This window comes from Rattus norvegicus, chromosome 10 (genome assembly GCF_036323735.1).
Source record: "Rattus norvegicus strain BN/NHsdMcwi chromosome 10, GRCr8, whole genome shotgun sequence".
Lineage (NCBI taxonomy): Eukaryota > Metazoa > Chordata > Mammalia > Rodentia > Muridae > Rattus > Rattus norvegicus.
In genome coordinates, this window is record NC_086028.1 from 105,811,667 (window position 1) to 105,828,011 (window position 16,345).

The 16,345-nt window shown below is 55.7% G+C and overlaps 1 protein-coding gene across 9 annotated transcripts in view; it reads right to left on the bottom strand.

Moving 5' to 3' along the window:
• The window catches only part of Aatk (apoptosis-associated tyrosine kinase), a 36,464-nt gene extending 22,496 nt beyond the window's left edge, over positions 1–13,968 (bottom strand). For 2 of the 9 annotated variants that reach the window (NR_172137.1, NM_001394586.1), the window contains exon 1: positions 13,669–13,952. Coding sequence is in view for 3 of the 9 variants with exons in the window: in NM_001394586.1 (NP_001381515.1) it covers positions 13,669–13,750 (82 nt within the window). In the remaining 6 variants the exon portion in view is untranslated. Of the gene's footprint in view, positions 1–8,818; positions 9,478–9,499; positions 11,365–13,382 lie in introns of those variants that run through there. The other 7 variants (XM_063269893.1, XM_063269890.1, XM_063269894.1 and 4 more) reach the window with 5 other exon arrangements.
• Between the last annotated feature and the right edge of the window lie 2,377 nt (positions 13,969–16,345).

The window sequence follows — 16,345 nt, forward strand, 5'->3', positions numbered from 1 at the left end:
TGTTGCCTTACCTGAGGCCAAGGCTCATGTTGGTCCTCCTGGGCCCTGGACCAGCTCTGCTGAGGGGGCCATCCCTCCCCAAACCCTCCTCAGCGAAGCCCAAGGCAGTGAGGGGAGAGGCTTGTCTTAGAGTCCAAACCACATGCCCCTCCCAGAAAACAAGGGTCTGGGTATGGAGTGACTTCCTCCAGGGCTCTGTGACCTCTGTCTCCTCAGCACCACGGGAAGGATTCGCGGATGTACAGAATCCAGCTGCTTGGAGTTGGGGACTTGGATACCCCTCCGCCATCTGTACAGCCTGTCTGTGAACTTCGCCTGTTTATACTGAGCTCCTGGCATAAGCAGCTTCACAGATGTTTGTAACATGCTGATGACAGCGATATACAGCTTAGGAACTTGGCCACCCACCCAGATACAGGCACATCCTCCAGAACCTTCATCCAGGGGTGTCTTGCCTGCTCCAGCTCTGCCTGGTTTCTCCCTAGGACCAGGTCCCACTGTGGCTGTTTTTTACATCAGAGAATTCTCTGTGCAGAATCCACACCCACTCCTTTCCCCAGGACGGCTGCAGGCCACCTGCACATTGGACTGTGTCAGTCCAGGACCAGCGTAGAGGAGGCTGGTGTGGTAGCCTCTGTGGAAAGGCAAGTCTTCCACTATTGGGCCTCAGCTTTCTGGCCCTTGACCTTCAGGGTCTGCAGAAGAAGCTTCAAGTCATCAGGCTCGCCCATGTGTTCAGGTGTGAGGCCTCAAGCCTGGGCACAGTTTGAATTGCTCTTTTCTATGCCAGAGTGTGCCTAGAGTGAGCGCCAGCCAGATGTGGGAAGTCAAGCCTCCCCCAAGCCCCCTCTACCCTCATGCCAAGGCAGACGCTAGGGGACCACCGGAAAGGGAAAGTACCTCAGAGCTGGGGTCCTGTGGAAGTCGCTGCTGGTTTCCTTGTTACTATTCAGTGACAAAGGGCTGTTTCTCTGGGGACACAAAAGTCCCCACAGGGATGGTGGGCATTCTCCTCTGTACTGACACAAGGCTTCCCTCCAGTGACATGAGTCTGATACAAGGCACCCCTACAGTGACTCTAGGTTGTCCTCCCGAGATGTCAGGCCCTTCTCCAGTAACCAAGTCTCTCCCTTCCAGTGAGGCCAGACACTCTTCAAGTAACAAAAGACTCCCCTGCAGTGATACAATGTTCCCTTTGTATCACTTTGTATCACACAAGCTTACTTCCAGTGACTGGAGTATCGTCCCCTCCAGGGGCATGGGACCACCTCACCAGTGATGCAGGGATTATCTCCTTTTTGCCTCAGTAACTAGGCCTGCAGATAAACTCGGCCTGGACCACACCCTAACGTATTCCTCTAAGTGCCCCAAGATGGGCATGGCTAAGCAAAGGGACAGACAGGAGCTGGAGCTAAGGGGGTCCTGTAGTGCACATACAGTTATCCTCAGGGCTCACGTGTGAACCTTGAACTCTCCCCACAGAGCGCTGCGGCAGTCTGTGTGGAGACAGGAGGACTGCGGAGGCCGTCAGTCACACGTGTCTGTACCCCTTAAAAAGGAAGTGAAGGGTGTAAGATAGGGAGTTCGTCTTGTCACATGACATGGGCTACCATTCAAAAGGATCAAATGGGGAACAGCCAGTCAGGCCTGAAGCAGAGAGAGCAGCCCTTGGTACAGCATTGGCTACGGAAGCCTCCTATGCCTGGACCACCCACCATGTCTAAGTGCATCACAGAAAGGATGGAATGTTGGAGGGGGTGTTCGACAGCACTGAGGATGAACCCAGGGCCTCACATTACACTCACCAAGTGCTATCACACTGAGCCACGCCCCAGCCTAGCTTCCTCAAGGAAGACGCCACAGAAGCAAAAATTGGATCTGATTTTCTTTAAGTATGTTTGATTTTTTTTTTCCTTTTAATAAAAGTACACCTACAATCCCTCCACTGGGATGGCAGAGGCAGGAGCTCCCTGAGGTCAGCCTAGTCAAACTGATGAACACCGGGTTCAGGGGGCCCTTGTCTCCAAGCTAAGGTGAGAGCCACTGTGGCAGGCGCTCCGTGCTAGTCTCTGGGTGCACGCACAGATGAGCATTTAAACATGATCACAGTAAAACAACTGAAGTGGCTACTGCAGAAGATGTAAAAGTGGGGTGTGATGGTGCAGTGCGCATCTGTGGTCCTGGCACTTGGGAAGCTGAGGCAGGGGGACAAAGGTTTTTAAGGCGAGCCCGCTGCATAGCAAGGCTCTGCCTAAAACAAACCGGGAATGGTGGTGCAGGTCAGTGGTAGAGAGCTTACCTAGCACAGGGGAGGTCCTGGCTCAACCCCAGCACAAGTGGGAGAAGGGGAGACAGAGGAGGAGGAGGAAAAGAGGGGAAGGAAGAGGAGGGGAAGGAGGAGGGAGAGGAGGGAGAGGAGGAGGGAGAGAAAAAGAGAAAGGGAAAGATGAGAAGGAAATGACAGAGGACAGAGAGGAGGAAGAAGAGGAGGAGTGGGGAGGAGAAGGGGGAGGAGGGGTGGTGGAGGAGGGGGAGTGGAGAAGAGGGGGAGGGGGAGTGGAGGAGTGGAGGGAAGAGGGAAGAAAAGAAAGATGGGGAGGAAGCCAAAACTCATCCAGCTCTACTCTGTAAACACGCATCTTCATCCGAATCAACTGCACCTCACAACCTGAAGCTCGGGGCAGGACACAGGGCTGTGTAACTACCAACCACAGGTCCAGAAAGTACTAAACAGAAAGTAAGGAAGCCTCCCAGAGGTAGACAGTGGCAGGCGACTTCATTCCTCAGGTTTCATGTTGGCAGCTGAGTGCACTCCACTTAGAATCAGGGGATGTGTAAGTTATTCCAACCCCACAGACCTAACCCTGCCAGTCCAAGAATAACATTCAACCCCCGCCTTAGGGTCTCCGGGCAGCACTCTGCACACTCCACTCTTACCACAGTCAATACCCCAGGCGCTGGGGCCTCAGCTGGTCCGACTGACCTCTGCCATTGGCCTAGAGCCCTTAGCCTGAAGGAAAGCTGGCCTCCATGCTCCACTTTGGACTGCATGGACTCCGGCCCTGCTCAGGACTTTCCCTGGACTCAGAACTTGGAGAACCTACCCCAGGGACTTCGGCCAGCAAGTGACACCACTAAGACCACAAGATATGAAGCCTGCATGGGTTATGTGGGTTCTCCAGGACGTTGGCAGTGTCCTAGAGGGCAGAGTAGGGCACAGTGGGGGAGAGAGTGACTGTGCAAGCCAGGGTGTGAGCAAACACAGGAACGCATGTTCTCATACACACACTTGTGAGCCCACAGATCCAGGCAGGCTCACGCTGAGAATACAGCACATTCACATTCATTCACGCTCACTAGCCCACACTGGGGCACACCTGTGCACACTCGGATACCCCCTCACAATTATGCCTACTCACAAGGGCACACATACATGTACTCGGCACACACAGCTACCCTTAAACATGTCCACGCTCCACCTGCGTGCACTTACGCGTTCACTAGTCTGTGCACACAAATCACCCATGCACGAGCACTTGCTCAAGCACACACTGATGCTATTTGTACACTGGCGTGCAAGCTCATGCTCGCTCAAGCACAAGTCATGTACACTCATGCACACCCGCATCCAAACGCCCGTGAAAACTCCCAGGAACAAAGGCTAGAAGGCGGGTGAAGGAAGGGTGAGACCTCATCCCCGCAAGCCTCATGGCCCTGCGTCTCCCATGTCCTGCAGAAGATGCAGTCAGGCTGCATGAAGAGCAGGAGTGAGCCACCTGGCCTGTGAAGACAGCCAAAGATGACTGAGGAGTTGAGAGATGAAACGCCGTCCAGCGCCTCCAGATGCTCCACTCGGTGTGATGCTAGCTCAACACCATGAGATTCCACAATGTGAAGGCCAGCAAAGCCACAGGCACGCATGGGTTTACAGTAACCAGGGGCCAGAGTGGCAGCAGGATTCTCCGGGGATGGGAAGGATGTTCTAGAACCAGGCAGAAGCAGTGGCATGCTACCTGAGTGATCGGCTCGCTCAGAGGCAGTGAGTCGCTTCCTAGCCCTCCCTGGTGTAGGTGTTCTTTGCAGACAGCAGTTTAATACTTGGGTGTCCACCTAGGATAGGGGCTCTTACAGCAAGCTCCACCTTACCCCTATGTCCCCAATGGATCTATGCTCCTTCCCAGACCTCCTTCCTGCCCTGTTCCAGGATGCCCTCTCCCCCAAGTATTGTCTTCATTGACCACACACAGAAGCCACATAAGCAGTCCTGGAATGAAGGCCACACTTATACAGATGTGGCTCTGGGGTCCCCCTCCTGGAGGTGTGACAGTCACCCCTGACCTGGGGTCTTAGGGGCTGTGTCAGTACCACTGTGGGTTCCAAGGACAGAGCAGATCTGATGTTGCCAAAGCAGATAGACTCTGTCCTGGACGTGGAACACAGGCTCCATGCACCTGAGGACCCCTGACACAGGTGATGCAAAGGGAACCCCAAACAGAAAGGAAGATGCCCAGACGAAACAGGCACAGAGGGAGCCGAGAAGCCTGGGCAGCAGGCAGCCCAGGAGCCCAGAGTCAAGGTCAGGGCACAGTATCCCAGAAGCCCCTTCCTGGCTCCTGCTGGAGCTATAATGGAGCTCAGGGGTCCTAGACAGGGAAGGGAGGAGGATGTAAGTCTCGCCCCCAGGAGAGACATAGTTCCTCCTCAGGTGGGGACACAGAAGCCAGTTTGCAGCCTGAACCTAGGCTTCTGGCACCACTGTGCTGTCTTAAGAGGTAGCTGTTAGGCTCTCCATCCTCTTGGTTTCGCAGGATTCAGGTCCACAGGGCACCCCAGGCCCAGAGCAAAGGTGCACACAGAGGTTTTCGCAGCCTCGTGGACTGTTCCTAGGCTCTCCCCCTGACCTGACCACTAGTGGGGAGAAACTAAGGCAAGTGTAGCAAGGTGTATCAGTCCCCCAGGAGGTAAAATGGCATTGTGAGAGGGCACTGTGAGAAAAGACTGTGCCCTCAAAGACCAAAGACTTAACACTGGAGTCTAGAGAGATGGCTCAGTGTTTAAGAGCACCGACTGCTCTTTCAGAGGTCCCGAGCAACCACATGGTGGCTCACAACCATCTGTAATGCGATCCAATGCCCTCTCCTGGTGTGTCTGAAAATAGCTACAGTGTACTCAAATATAAAATATATAAAAATTCTTAAAAAAAAAAAAAAGACCACACTGTCCACCCAGTGCCTTCCCAGCCTCTCCAGCCTCCTCAGCCCCAGCAAGCACAGCAGGTACAGGCTGCCACATGGAATTCTAGGCATTGTTGAGGATGTCAGGTGGGGAGCTCGAGTTATGGGACCGCTTCCCTCAGACAAGAGAACACTGTGCCCGATGGATACAAAGTAGCTGCAACTAAATGAGTTACAAATGACCAGGAGGATGCTCAGGCGGTCCACCCACCTGCCTTGAGAACTGTGTTGCAGACAGACCTGTTGCCCTCTGGGGTCCCCATCCCTGCCTCCCACGGCCCTGCCTGGTGTGGAGTGGCTGAAGAAGCAGGTCCAGTTTGGCGAGGTTATAAGGACAGCTGGTTGGCAGGTGGATACGAGAAAAAGACTACAAGAAGGCCTGACCTGGTTCCTTATTTGCAGACCCTGGATCAGCTCCAGGAGGGCAGGTCATTGGTGAGACAGGTGTCAGCGCCCTTCTGTCATCCAGGGAAAGGTGGAAATAAAACGAGCTTCTTCACCCAGAGGCTTGGGGGGGGGGAGTAGAGCAAGGAGAGAGGGAGGGTCCTTAGGAGGGGGTCCCAAGGGGTTCTAGGGGGTCACATCTTTACACTTGCACTCAGATGCACACATACATGTGCACATATACACATAAACACGTGTGCCCAACAGCTGCTTATGCGCTCATCCCTGAGTAATGTGCTCAAATACATGGACACACATTACACTCACTCATACATACACAGACACACAATAGCTGTGGCCCACACAGTGTAACCTCTGCGCTCTGTCTGTCTGTCTGTCTCTCTCTCTCTCTCTCTCTCTCTCTCTCTTTTTCTCTCTCTTTCTCTCTCTCTCTCTCTCTCACACACACACACACACGATAGGCAACACGCTCATGTGAGCATGCACACATCTCACATGGAGATCCCCTTAAGTGTTCACATTTGTATTCTCAACCTAAGGCACACACTAGGGGTCAGCACCACCCCCTCTACATGGGACCCCCACATGGCCTCCTAGCATTCTTCTGCAGGATCCCAAACCTTGCCTTCCTGGATCCTCCAGAGGGCACCTTGGAATCAAATCCACCAAGGGGATTGGGAACAGAAGGAATTTCCACAGCATGACACTCACAATTGGCCTCACCTCCACTGACATGTGTCAAAACGGTAGCCAAGTCTGACCTCCAAGCCCCTCATCCCTTTCTCTAGTACCCCAGCGCCTCCAGGCTGGTCCAAGGATGGAGTGGTTATTCAGCATGTCCCTGTGGCTCCCCTCTGAGAACCCCCACACCCAGCCAGCTTAGTGACTTGATGGGAATGGCAAGGTCATAGCTTGTCCTGGAAGCTCTATTCCCAAGCTGCTCCAGGCACATCGTCTGTTCCTTTTAAAGGGACATGCTGCGGCCTCCCGACACACCCCTTGGCCGGATTGTTTGGATCCTCTTGGAACCTCCAGCTCTCACACATGAGATGCCCAGGCTAAGCCGTGGTTAGGCAAACCCACAGATCCTCAACTAGATTGAGAAGCGCACTGGCTTTGCCTATGTTTAGACAGGACCTGTAAGGGAAGATAAAACAGCAGTTCCGGCTCCTGGGCAGCTGCCGTAGTCCCAGTCTTGGTGTCCTCTGGATAGAGAATGAGGCAGCTCTGTGTGGGCAGGAGGAGGCCTGAGGGTAATAATGGAGTGTCCCTTCCTGCCATCCACTCTCATCAGTCAGTCAGGAAGTACCTCTCAGTCATGACTGTGACTAGTGAATGCCAAAAGGATTCCAGGCAGCCGCTGGATACACAATGCTGCCTGGGCCCAGTGGTGCCCAGGAAGTGGCCAACGTGCCTCACTGAAGAAAAGAGGGTAAGTGTGCCAGTGCCAGGGGCAAACACTCCCTCTCTGCCTTGCACTGCATTGTGGTCATACACAGAACAAGAATGTAAGGAAGCAGACAGGCCAACGGCGTTCTCACACACACAGCCGAGGAGGACAGACCGATGTGTCCCCAAAGCAACCAAGAAAAGGGGTTTTGCAGAATCCACTCAGCCAGGCGCCTTCACAGAGGCCCTCAAGGCCTCAGTGCCCAAGGACAGATATGCCAGCCACCATGCTCCTGAGACGACACCTTCTTAGGTCAAGGTGTCTTAGGACACCTTCTTACAACAGTGTCTGGGATAGCCCCTGTGGTATGTGCTCACCAGAGCCTGACCAAGGAGACATGACATGAGACTAGGTTGTTATGACAGGAATGATCAAGGGACAGGGACGGCGGGGTGATGACAGGAGTCATGGCTAATTGGTGTGGGTGATTATTAATGAGACAAAATGTTCCAAAAATAGACTATAGTGAAGACCTCACAACTCTAAAAATACTAAAAACCACGAATTCTATGCTCTCAGGGATGAAGGTATAATATGCAAATTACATCCAAGTAAAGGGAAGGGAGGAGCTAGTAGTTGAAGGCAGAGCCTGCTAGTAAGGGAGGGAAGGAGGGAGGGAGGGAAGGAGGGAGGGAGGGAGGGAAGAGGGAGAAAAGGAGAGAAGTGGGCGGTGCCTTTACAAAACACCAGGACAGACAGCCAACAGAACCCAGTGCCTATCCCAAGAGAGGACGCCTCTGATGTTCTGTTCCACACACCGTGGCCTGCAAAGGCCTGAGGCAGCTATAGGTGGCTGTGTGGGAGAAGGGGGCTACCAGGACCTGGAGTATGGTCGCATACGTGTGTCCAACTGACGTGAAACCACAGAGCCTCAGGAGCACCTAAGCACATGTGCACCATTTAAAATAGTTGGGGACTCAAGGAAATCCCACACACGTGTCCCACAGACAGCTCCATGCGTCCAGAAAACAAATCCGAGAGTTGACTATACCCCTCTGACCTAGGTCAGCCTACCCAGGTGACCTTGCGGCCACTCAGAGTAAGGCAGAAGCTGCAGAGGCAGCTGGCGTGGGGTTAAGGGAGGGGGCCAGCCACTCAGTTCAGTAATGAGTCCCTGACTGGTACCCACCATCCCTAGGTCCCTCCTAAGCAGCACAGAGAGTAGGGGAGAATCTTAGGAAATGGGGTACAACGGGAAGCCAGGGCCCTAAGGACCCTATTCAGCCTTGCAACACAATGTTCAGACGCCTAGCGGGCCTCAGAGCTCAGTCTCAGAGCACAGGGCGGCCTTCAGTGCCCAGTCGGGGATACTGGTTCCCCATCCCATCAGACCCACATGGCAGGTGGGTGGTCCCTACCAGGAACCCAGGGCTGTGTGCCCAAGTCAGTCAGTCAGTCAGCGACAGAAGGGACTTCAGAGACTGTAGTGTGTAACTAGTGCTGGATTCTGTCCCTTAGTAAGAAGGTGGTACCTCATGCAAATCTTGGGGTGGTGATATAGAGAAAGGGAAGGTATGGCCATCACCATTGTGAGAGGCACCTGCTTCCCCTCACCTCCCTGGGACAGGTGACCCTGGCTGCCTACTACAGAGGCCCTCCCCACTCTAGGAACTGCCACGGCTTCAGGTAGGGTCCATATTGGATTAGAGTTCTAATAAATAGTGTGTCCTCCCCCACCCTGGGCTGGCAGGGACAGAGTGGGCAGTGTCCTCCCAGAATACCCACATACCGTCTCTGGGCGCTGCTCCTATGAGGATCCAGCTTCGCTCCACCCAGGGTAGCCTTCTGGAGTTCTCCCAACCCTCATGTCCCAGCCCCCTGACCCTAGCCTTGGCCCTGGCCCTGACGGAAGTAGACAGGGGATGCCACGTGACTCTGCCTCCCCTGTGACAGTCCTCAGGCAACCATCCACCCAGACTGTCAGCCTGGGAACTGGCTCTGGCTTCAGCCGCTGCCTCTCATTTCCTCCGCCAGCTTCCTGAGCTGGGGGTGGGGAAGGCCACAGACACTGGTCCCAATGCTGCTACTGGTTCCTCTGTGACAGGCAGACAGGGCCCAGCCAACGGGGACCTGAAATCAAAGCCCCAACAGGCGCTATGACCCAGATTATCACATGTCAAGGGTCAGGGCTAAGACAGGGGTCTCTCCACCATAGACATGGCTCTCAGTCTACTCTCTTCACCCTACCTAGGAGCAAGACAGTAAGAGAGGGTGCCGTGATCATGGTCTGTATCAGGCTTCCTCCGGTTGACTCTAGTCCCCATCCCAAGAGCCATGGAAGAAAAGCAGGTGGTCATAGTCCCAGGAGGAGGGCCTGGCAGAGGAAGGGGCACAGCCTACCCTCAGGAAGTGCTCCAAGAGTGCAGGACAGGTGCCAGAGACAGCAAGGACATTACTGGTCAGGACCTACCATGTGCACACAGACAGACACACAGCGATCTGCAGCTCCTGCCTCGGTCCCTAGGCCTGAGGGGCTTCGGTGAGAATAGTTCCTTCCTGGCCAAGCAGCAAGCAGGCTCAATGAGGTCTCAGAGAGGCCTTGTTAGCTCTTCTGGAGTGGGGTCTAAGGCAAGCCTCTGCTGGTGGTTCCTCCACTCCAGTCTCCACTTCCTCTCCCCAGCAGCCCACCCCGTCTCCTCCCATTTCTGTGTCTTCTTATCAGGGCTCACCCTGCCTCAGTATGATCTCACCTTTACAAATTGTCTCTGTAGACCCTCTTTCTAAACAAGACCCCACCCTGAGATAGTGGGTGGACATGGAGACGGTGATACCTCTCAAGGGAGCACAAACGCGCAGATGTCCCATCCCTGAGATGTACCAGTGGAGCTCAGCAGAGAACCCTGTGTCCTGGAGAGTAGGTTTCCTGGAGAAGGATGCTCATACAGAATCTCCACAGAGGTGCCTTACGTTGTATGTGCCCGCAAGGTGTGTATGCCGGTGCACTTGGACACAGACGTGCCAGCCTGAATAGACCCTCCTCATTCACCATTTGGGAGGTGTGTGTTTTGCAGGGGTTTTTTTTTTTTAATGTCCATTTCTGCATGTACCATGAATGCACAGAGGCCTGCATACCTGTGGGTTTATGGCTGTGGTGCTGGGGAGGGCAACAGAAGCCTTCCTGTCCCCTAGCCCCTGCCCCAGGGTTCTGCAGTTTCTCTGGTCCTCTGGTGCTTTCCCTGGGCTAGCTGTCAGCAAAGCAGCCTGTATATAGCCGCTGCCAGCCAGGCCCTTGCCAAGTCACCTGTCAGCCTGGTCACCTGTGACCTAGAGGCTTTGGTGATTCATCAAAATGAGGTCATACTGAGGTAAGGTTGGCCTTAAATCCAGGCTCTGAGCTTCCTGTCACTGGGCCCATCCATAGGGCAGGGTGACAAACCAGAGGCAGCACCCGGACTCTAGGTCCTGCTGCTATGAACAGCTGGTGAGCTGGTTCCTTCAACCAGGTCCAGGGAGGATCAGGGTGTCTTGTCACTCAGTGGACACAGCTTTTCATAGTTCAAATATATCTTCAAGCCAGTGACTAGGACTCCTGGGGACTCCCTGGCTCATTTCCAGGGCCCACTTTGGCCCAAGCTCCAAACACACCCATCCATGTGTCACTCAGACCAAGCCTCTTCTGTCACAGTCACCACAATCCCAGCAATGCCAGCTCTGTACCCTGCCACATGTAGACACCAAGGGAGCAACCATCCCAGAAAGGCGCAGAGGGGCTCTTCCTTAGGAGCCCAACACGGGGTGAGGACTTGAGCAAGGACCAGGATGTAAGCTGAAAGGCTGGAGACACTGGGGCACAGGGTGGGGTAAGTGGGACTGCCACGCCTTCTCAGAGCTCCTGCAAACTGCCAGTGTGTCCGCCAGCTCCATAGCCCATTGGCCTCAGGCTAGACCTTAACAGAGGCCATCTTGACCAGACTTGCCTGGTGTTCACCCAGACTCAGTGTTGCACACCACCACATGGCTACTTTACAGTAAGGAAACTAAGGCTCAAAGAGGGCCAGACATCAGGAGGTGAGCAAATGGGGGGCGGGGACATCTCCCAGAGCCCCAGCATGCAGAGCAGCCCCAAGGCATGCTGGGAGAGCAGTTTCCTTCAAGGGAAGCCCCAATAAAGCACCTTCTTGGAGTCCCCTTTACCGCCACTGCTGGCACCAGGGACAGTACCAGGCCCCGGCAACCAGAGGACCCTGACTGAGGCCTGCCCATCTCAGCACACTGATGTGGAGAGTGAGAAGTAAGATCATCCCCCTGCATCAGTGCGAGATGAGTACATAGTCACCAGCTCCTTCTCTATCCAGCCGCCCTGGCGCTCCATGGAGACCCCTATCACCTTCATTTCTTGTCCACCTGCAGAGTGACCGCAAAGAGGCTGAAAGAGTGGCCCAAGACCGCACAGCAAAGAGGCCGCTGGGCCAAGTCGGCCAAGAAATCCTCCATGATCATCTCCATCCTGGATGCTGGGGAGCAAAGAGTCAGATTTTACAGGGGGCCTTTCTGGGTGCCTGTCTGGCCGGCACATGACACTCCACGACTAAGTGTGGTTGTGGCACGGAAGGTGCAGCTTAAATTGACTTCAAATTCATGCATCAACCCTGTAATTCTTGAAGATTGGGCATAGCCACAAGGGCTTGCTCTGGGGACTGTCAGGGGAGCACTGGGGAGCCCATAGACACGCTCGTCAACCATTGTGAACATGAGACATTCCATTGAGTTCTGGTGGATCCAACATGCTGAAGCTCACACAGACCAACTCTCCATACTATGAGAGCAAAAAAAAAAAACCACTCCGCCTCCGTGGGTGCAGAAGCCTCAGGCACCAGTTGTGTCCACACCTCCTCACCCCAAAAAAATAGCTCACCAGAGTGGACTGTCAGGATAGTAGGGACACAATGTCCACAGGCGTACAGCTCTCAAGAGAAGTCCTCTTGCCTACGACACTTTCCCCCCTTAGATCATTAAACCAGCACACTGTAAATACACTGATCGATGGGGTCGGGGATTTAGCTCAGCGGTAGAGCGCTTGCCTAGCATGCACAAGGCCCTGGGTTCGGTCCCCAGCTCCGGAAAAAAAAAAAAAGAAAAAAAAATACACTGATCGACTGCGGGGGGGGGGGTGGGGGGGAGCAAGAGCTGCAGGGCCCTGCTGTTTCTCTGATGTGGGGGAAGGGTGCTTCTGTCCTGGATACCCTGGAGGAGTGAGGGGTGATAGGCCACCAGAGCAGGTCTGGGCCCAGCAGAGGCAGGGGGGAGGGTGCATAGATTCCTCCCTACTGTGGTCACCCTAGGCCCCACCCCTACCCCAAAAGTTCCAAGGCCACCTGTCTGTAGTCCAGAGTAGCTGCCTACTGGAAGAACCAAGGGCTGGGTGAGGCTTGCCATGGGGACATCTGAGACCATGATGCTGCCCTTGGATGTCTGTCCCTAAAGGAAGTCTGGGCCTTGGACTATTTCTTAATGCCACTTCCACTCCTGCCCTGGGTTTAGGGGGTCACTGACACAGCTGCTACATTCTGCACCTTTGGTTTTATGGTGAAATGGTGACCTCCAAGTCCCTTGACCACTTAGGAAGTCATTTCTGAGCAAAGGACACTTACAGCCCTATGCCAGGTAGACAGTTCCACCAGCTCCCCTCCCTGGGAGCAAATGCCTTCAGATCTAGCCGCCCAGGGGGATTCTGTGCATCACTGAACATTCTGGCCCCACTCCAGGAGGGAGACCCAGGAGAGTCATCGTATGTGAGCTGGGCTTTGTTTGGGCTGTGCAGCCCAAGCTGAAGCTCCAGGGATATGTGGGTGGGACTCCAGGCTCCTCCTGGTCACAGGTTCATTTCCCTCCCTCCCAGGCCAAGCAAACAGAATCAGGATTAGAAACGGCCGCCCTGGCCCCCTCTGCCCACCACAGCTGCCCACCCTGGCCAGGCAGTCATGGTAAACACATTACCAGCGTCTACTAGCCAGGTGGAGCAAGGTGCCCAACCCCAGGTCCAGTGCAGTTGGTCAGCATCAACTCTCTAGAGTGGGATCTCAGGTGGGCTCATGCTAGGGTCGTCATCGGTCCCCACACCCACCACAAGCTGCCAGGGAGAGGGACACTCTGACTGGACAGGGCTTTGCAGAAAACAGCACCAGGTTTAGGAAGGGGCCTTCCACACCAAAACATGGATCAGCAAATTCCCACAACAGGCCTGGGCCCCTGCCCTGCCTTACAGAACACCCCTCACCTCCCCAAGGCCCTGAGTCCTGGCAACCTCTCTCCGGGACACCTGGGGCCAACGCAGGCCCTCTTGTCCCAGTTACCTGTGCCAGGGAGGCATCCAAAGAGACAGGGGCTGATGCTGCCAGCCAGAGCTGAAGGGGCCGGCTGTGCAGGGTCTGGCCCCAAGGCCTGCCCACCTCCGGAGACCTGTAGTGGGTCCTCGCCGGTCCCTGTTCTTCTGCGGGGACTCAGGGTGGAGAAAGGGTTAATTTCCAGGCAAAATGGGAAACCGTGGCTCCAGCAGCATCATGTCGGCGGCGGTGGGGAGACAGGTGGGGGGGCAGTCGCAGCCGCAAGGCCGCCTCCGAGGGCGCCGCGCGGACTCACCCGGGTCGAAGTGGGAGCTGAAGGCAAAGCTGGGGTTGAAGAAGGACGACGACATGGCCAGGGCCAGCAGCGCGATGGGCATCCCCGGGGCGGGCGCTGCGCTTAAGCTCAGAACGCCGGCGGCCTGGGCCGGCGTTCCGGCATCATCGCCCAGCGGCCTCCGCAGGTGCGGAGTGCACGGCCCCCGGCTCCTAGCGCCCCCAGCCACCGCCGCAGCGCGGGCACCAGTAGGGGCGGCGACAGACTAGGCGCCTCCGCCCGCCGCCGCGGCGCCGCGGGGCTCTGGCTGGTGCAGTCCGAAAACACGCGGGAGCGCGCGCGAGGTGGATGGGGGGGGCGAAGCGGGAGGGGGATGGAGGAGGGGGCACAGGGACTGGGGGTACTTTCTGGGACAAAGCAAAGGGAGGGGCACTCAGTTCGTGGGACAATGAGGGACGGAGAGGGGTCATGGAGGTACGAGGGCTATGGAATGAGGAGGATGAAGGCTGAGGGGCGCGGAGTCTGGGCAGCGCGGAGGCTGGGTACAGGGAGAGGGGACAGAGGCAAGGAGATCGTGGGACACTCAGAGATGGTGAAGGGGCGCAGGAGCCAGGACTACGGGGGGGGGTGGGCAGGATGAAGGCTGAGGGCACAGAGGGGGTGTAGGAATTCACAGATGATACGGAGGGGGCTGAAGATACGGGGACTGGGGAAAGGATAGGGGCCGAGGCAGAAGGAGGGGTACCGGCTGTGGGACACTAAGGGATGTAAGCTGGGGACACAGCATAGAAGGGACACGGAGGTCTTGGCATACTAAGGGTGTAGGCCTAGGGAAGGGGTAGCAGGGATGGAGACTGGACCCCACAGGGAGGAGAGACACTGAGGCTGTGAGACACGGAGTGTTGAGATGGAGGCAGTGGGGTCACCAAGGCTTTGGGGGCTCCAAAGGAGTGTCCTCCTAAGTGGGTGGGGATTTTGGAGGAGGGAGCCGGATGGATGAGGGTGAAAAAGGGGTGCCCAGGCAGGTTACTGTGATGGAGAAGAGTATGGAGGTCGAGGTAGGAGGCCAGGCCCTAGATGGGGGAGCGACTGAGACTGGAAGCTGACTTGAGACTCTGGGCATCTCAGGAGGTCACTGAGGTCGTGGTGGTTGTCACGGAGGCCAAGGGTCACGGAGAAGGTTACAGACCGGAGTGGCCATGGAGGTGCGGAGCTGGGGTCCTGCTGAGTAGCGGAGGGTGGAAGGAGATAATGGTTGGGGGACCCAGGAGTGCATGGACGCACAGGGTTACTCGAAGGTTTGGGGGTGGCTTCTCCGGAGGCTCTTACATTGTTTGGGGGCGCTGTTTTTGTACTAAACGCCTGCAGCTGTGCCACGATGCGACAAACGGCTGCCCCCATCAGCGCATAACAGCCTGGGCGCTTGGAGCGGGCGGCGGCGGGGGCACCGACGCTGTGCCCTGCGCCCCTCCTCCTCCCGCCGCAGCGCCATCTTGCAGCGTTGCGATGCAGCTGCGGGCCTGGCGGCATGTAGGCGAGGCATGAAGAGGGGTTGTCACCTGCAGTTCTGGGGTCTTGGGCAACCAGCTATAGCGCTATTCATTCATTCTTGGTCTAGTTACAGAGTCTGTTAGGGTCCGAAGTTGGGAGAGCAAGGGGATTGTGCTAGCCAGAGGGATCCTGTTGGCAGGACCTCAAGACTAAGGGAGGAGAGGTATCTAGGTAGAGAGGGTCAGCGTCAACTAGAATAGAGTGGTCAGGGTCATCAGGGTCCAAGGTGTTAAGGCTGCCCTGATTTTTCAGACATGGTCCTTGTTAAGTTTTGGGGCAGCCATGTCTGCCCATGTTGTCGGCAGAGTGACCCAAAATAGCTGGAAGGTAAGTGGACTTTTGGGTTGGTCTTGAGCTCATGGCTGGCTAGGTATTAGAGGATTTTGAGTTTCTGATCCTCTTGGAACCCCATAGAAGGGGTGGTTAAGGGAGGCCTGGCTCAAATAAAAGCTTCTTCCTGTGCCAGGCAGGGGCAGCAATCACCTCTAGGTAAGAGGACCCTTAGTGTTCCGCTCTCCCCTGTTCCCTGACCAGGGTTGAAACAAGGCTCTGAGACTCTTCAGTGAATACACAAAGGCCATATCTAGTGGGTGTTTGGTTGGGCAAGGACCATGCACCTGTATGACTGTGACCAGAAGCCTTAGGGCCTACAGTAGTGTCACAGAGGCATTAGTTGATGATGGTCAAGGACACTGTGCAGGCCTGCTCCATCATGGGGTGTCATAGGGGCCTTCCCTGGTAGCGCTGACCTCCAGGGCATGGCCTGGCAGGGGGCGTGCTGTTGGAGGAGATAAAGGCAGAGTGGAAGCCCAGGAGAGGAAGTCTGGGCTGTGCAGAGAACAAGGTAGAAGAGGGGAGGAGGAGCTTCAGCTGTGAGAGGCTGAGGGGCCAGACCTAGAAGAAAGTAAGGTTAATGAGGCACCCGCACCAGAGAAAAATGGGGCAGGGCGCCAAAATCTCACAGTTATGTCCATCTGTACATGAATCTACAAGGCTTACGTCACACAGTGCAGCCCGAATCGAAACGTGGACATGAGCAGCACAGAATGGGGATGAGCCACAAGAGCAGGCTGCTCAGTGCAGAGTCCAGGCAGAGGCCACAGAGGCCGCAGTTCTGTTTATAGGAACGTCCAGAGCAGCCTAGTCC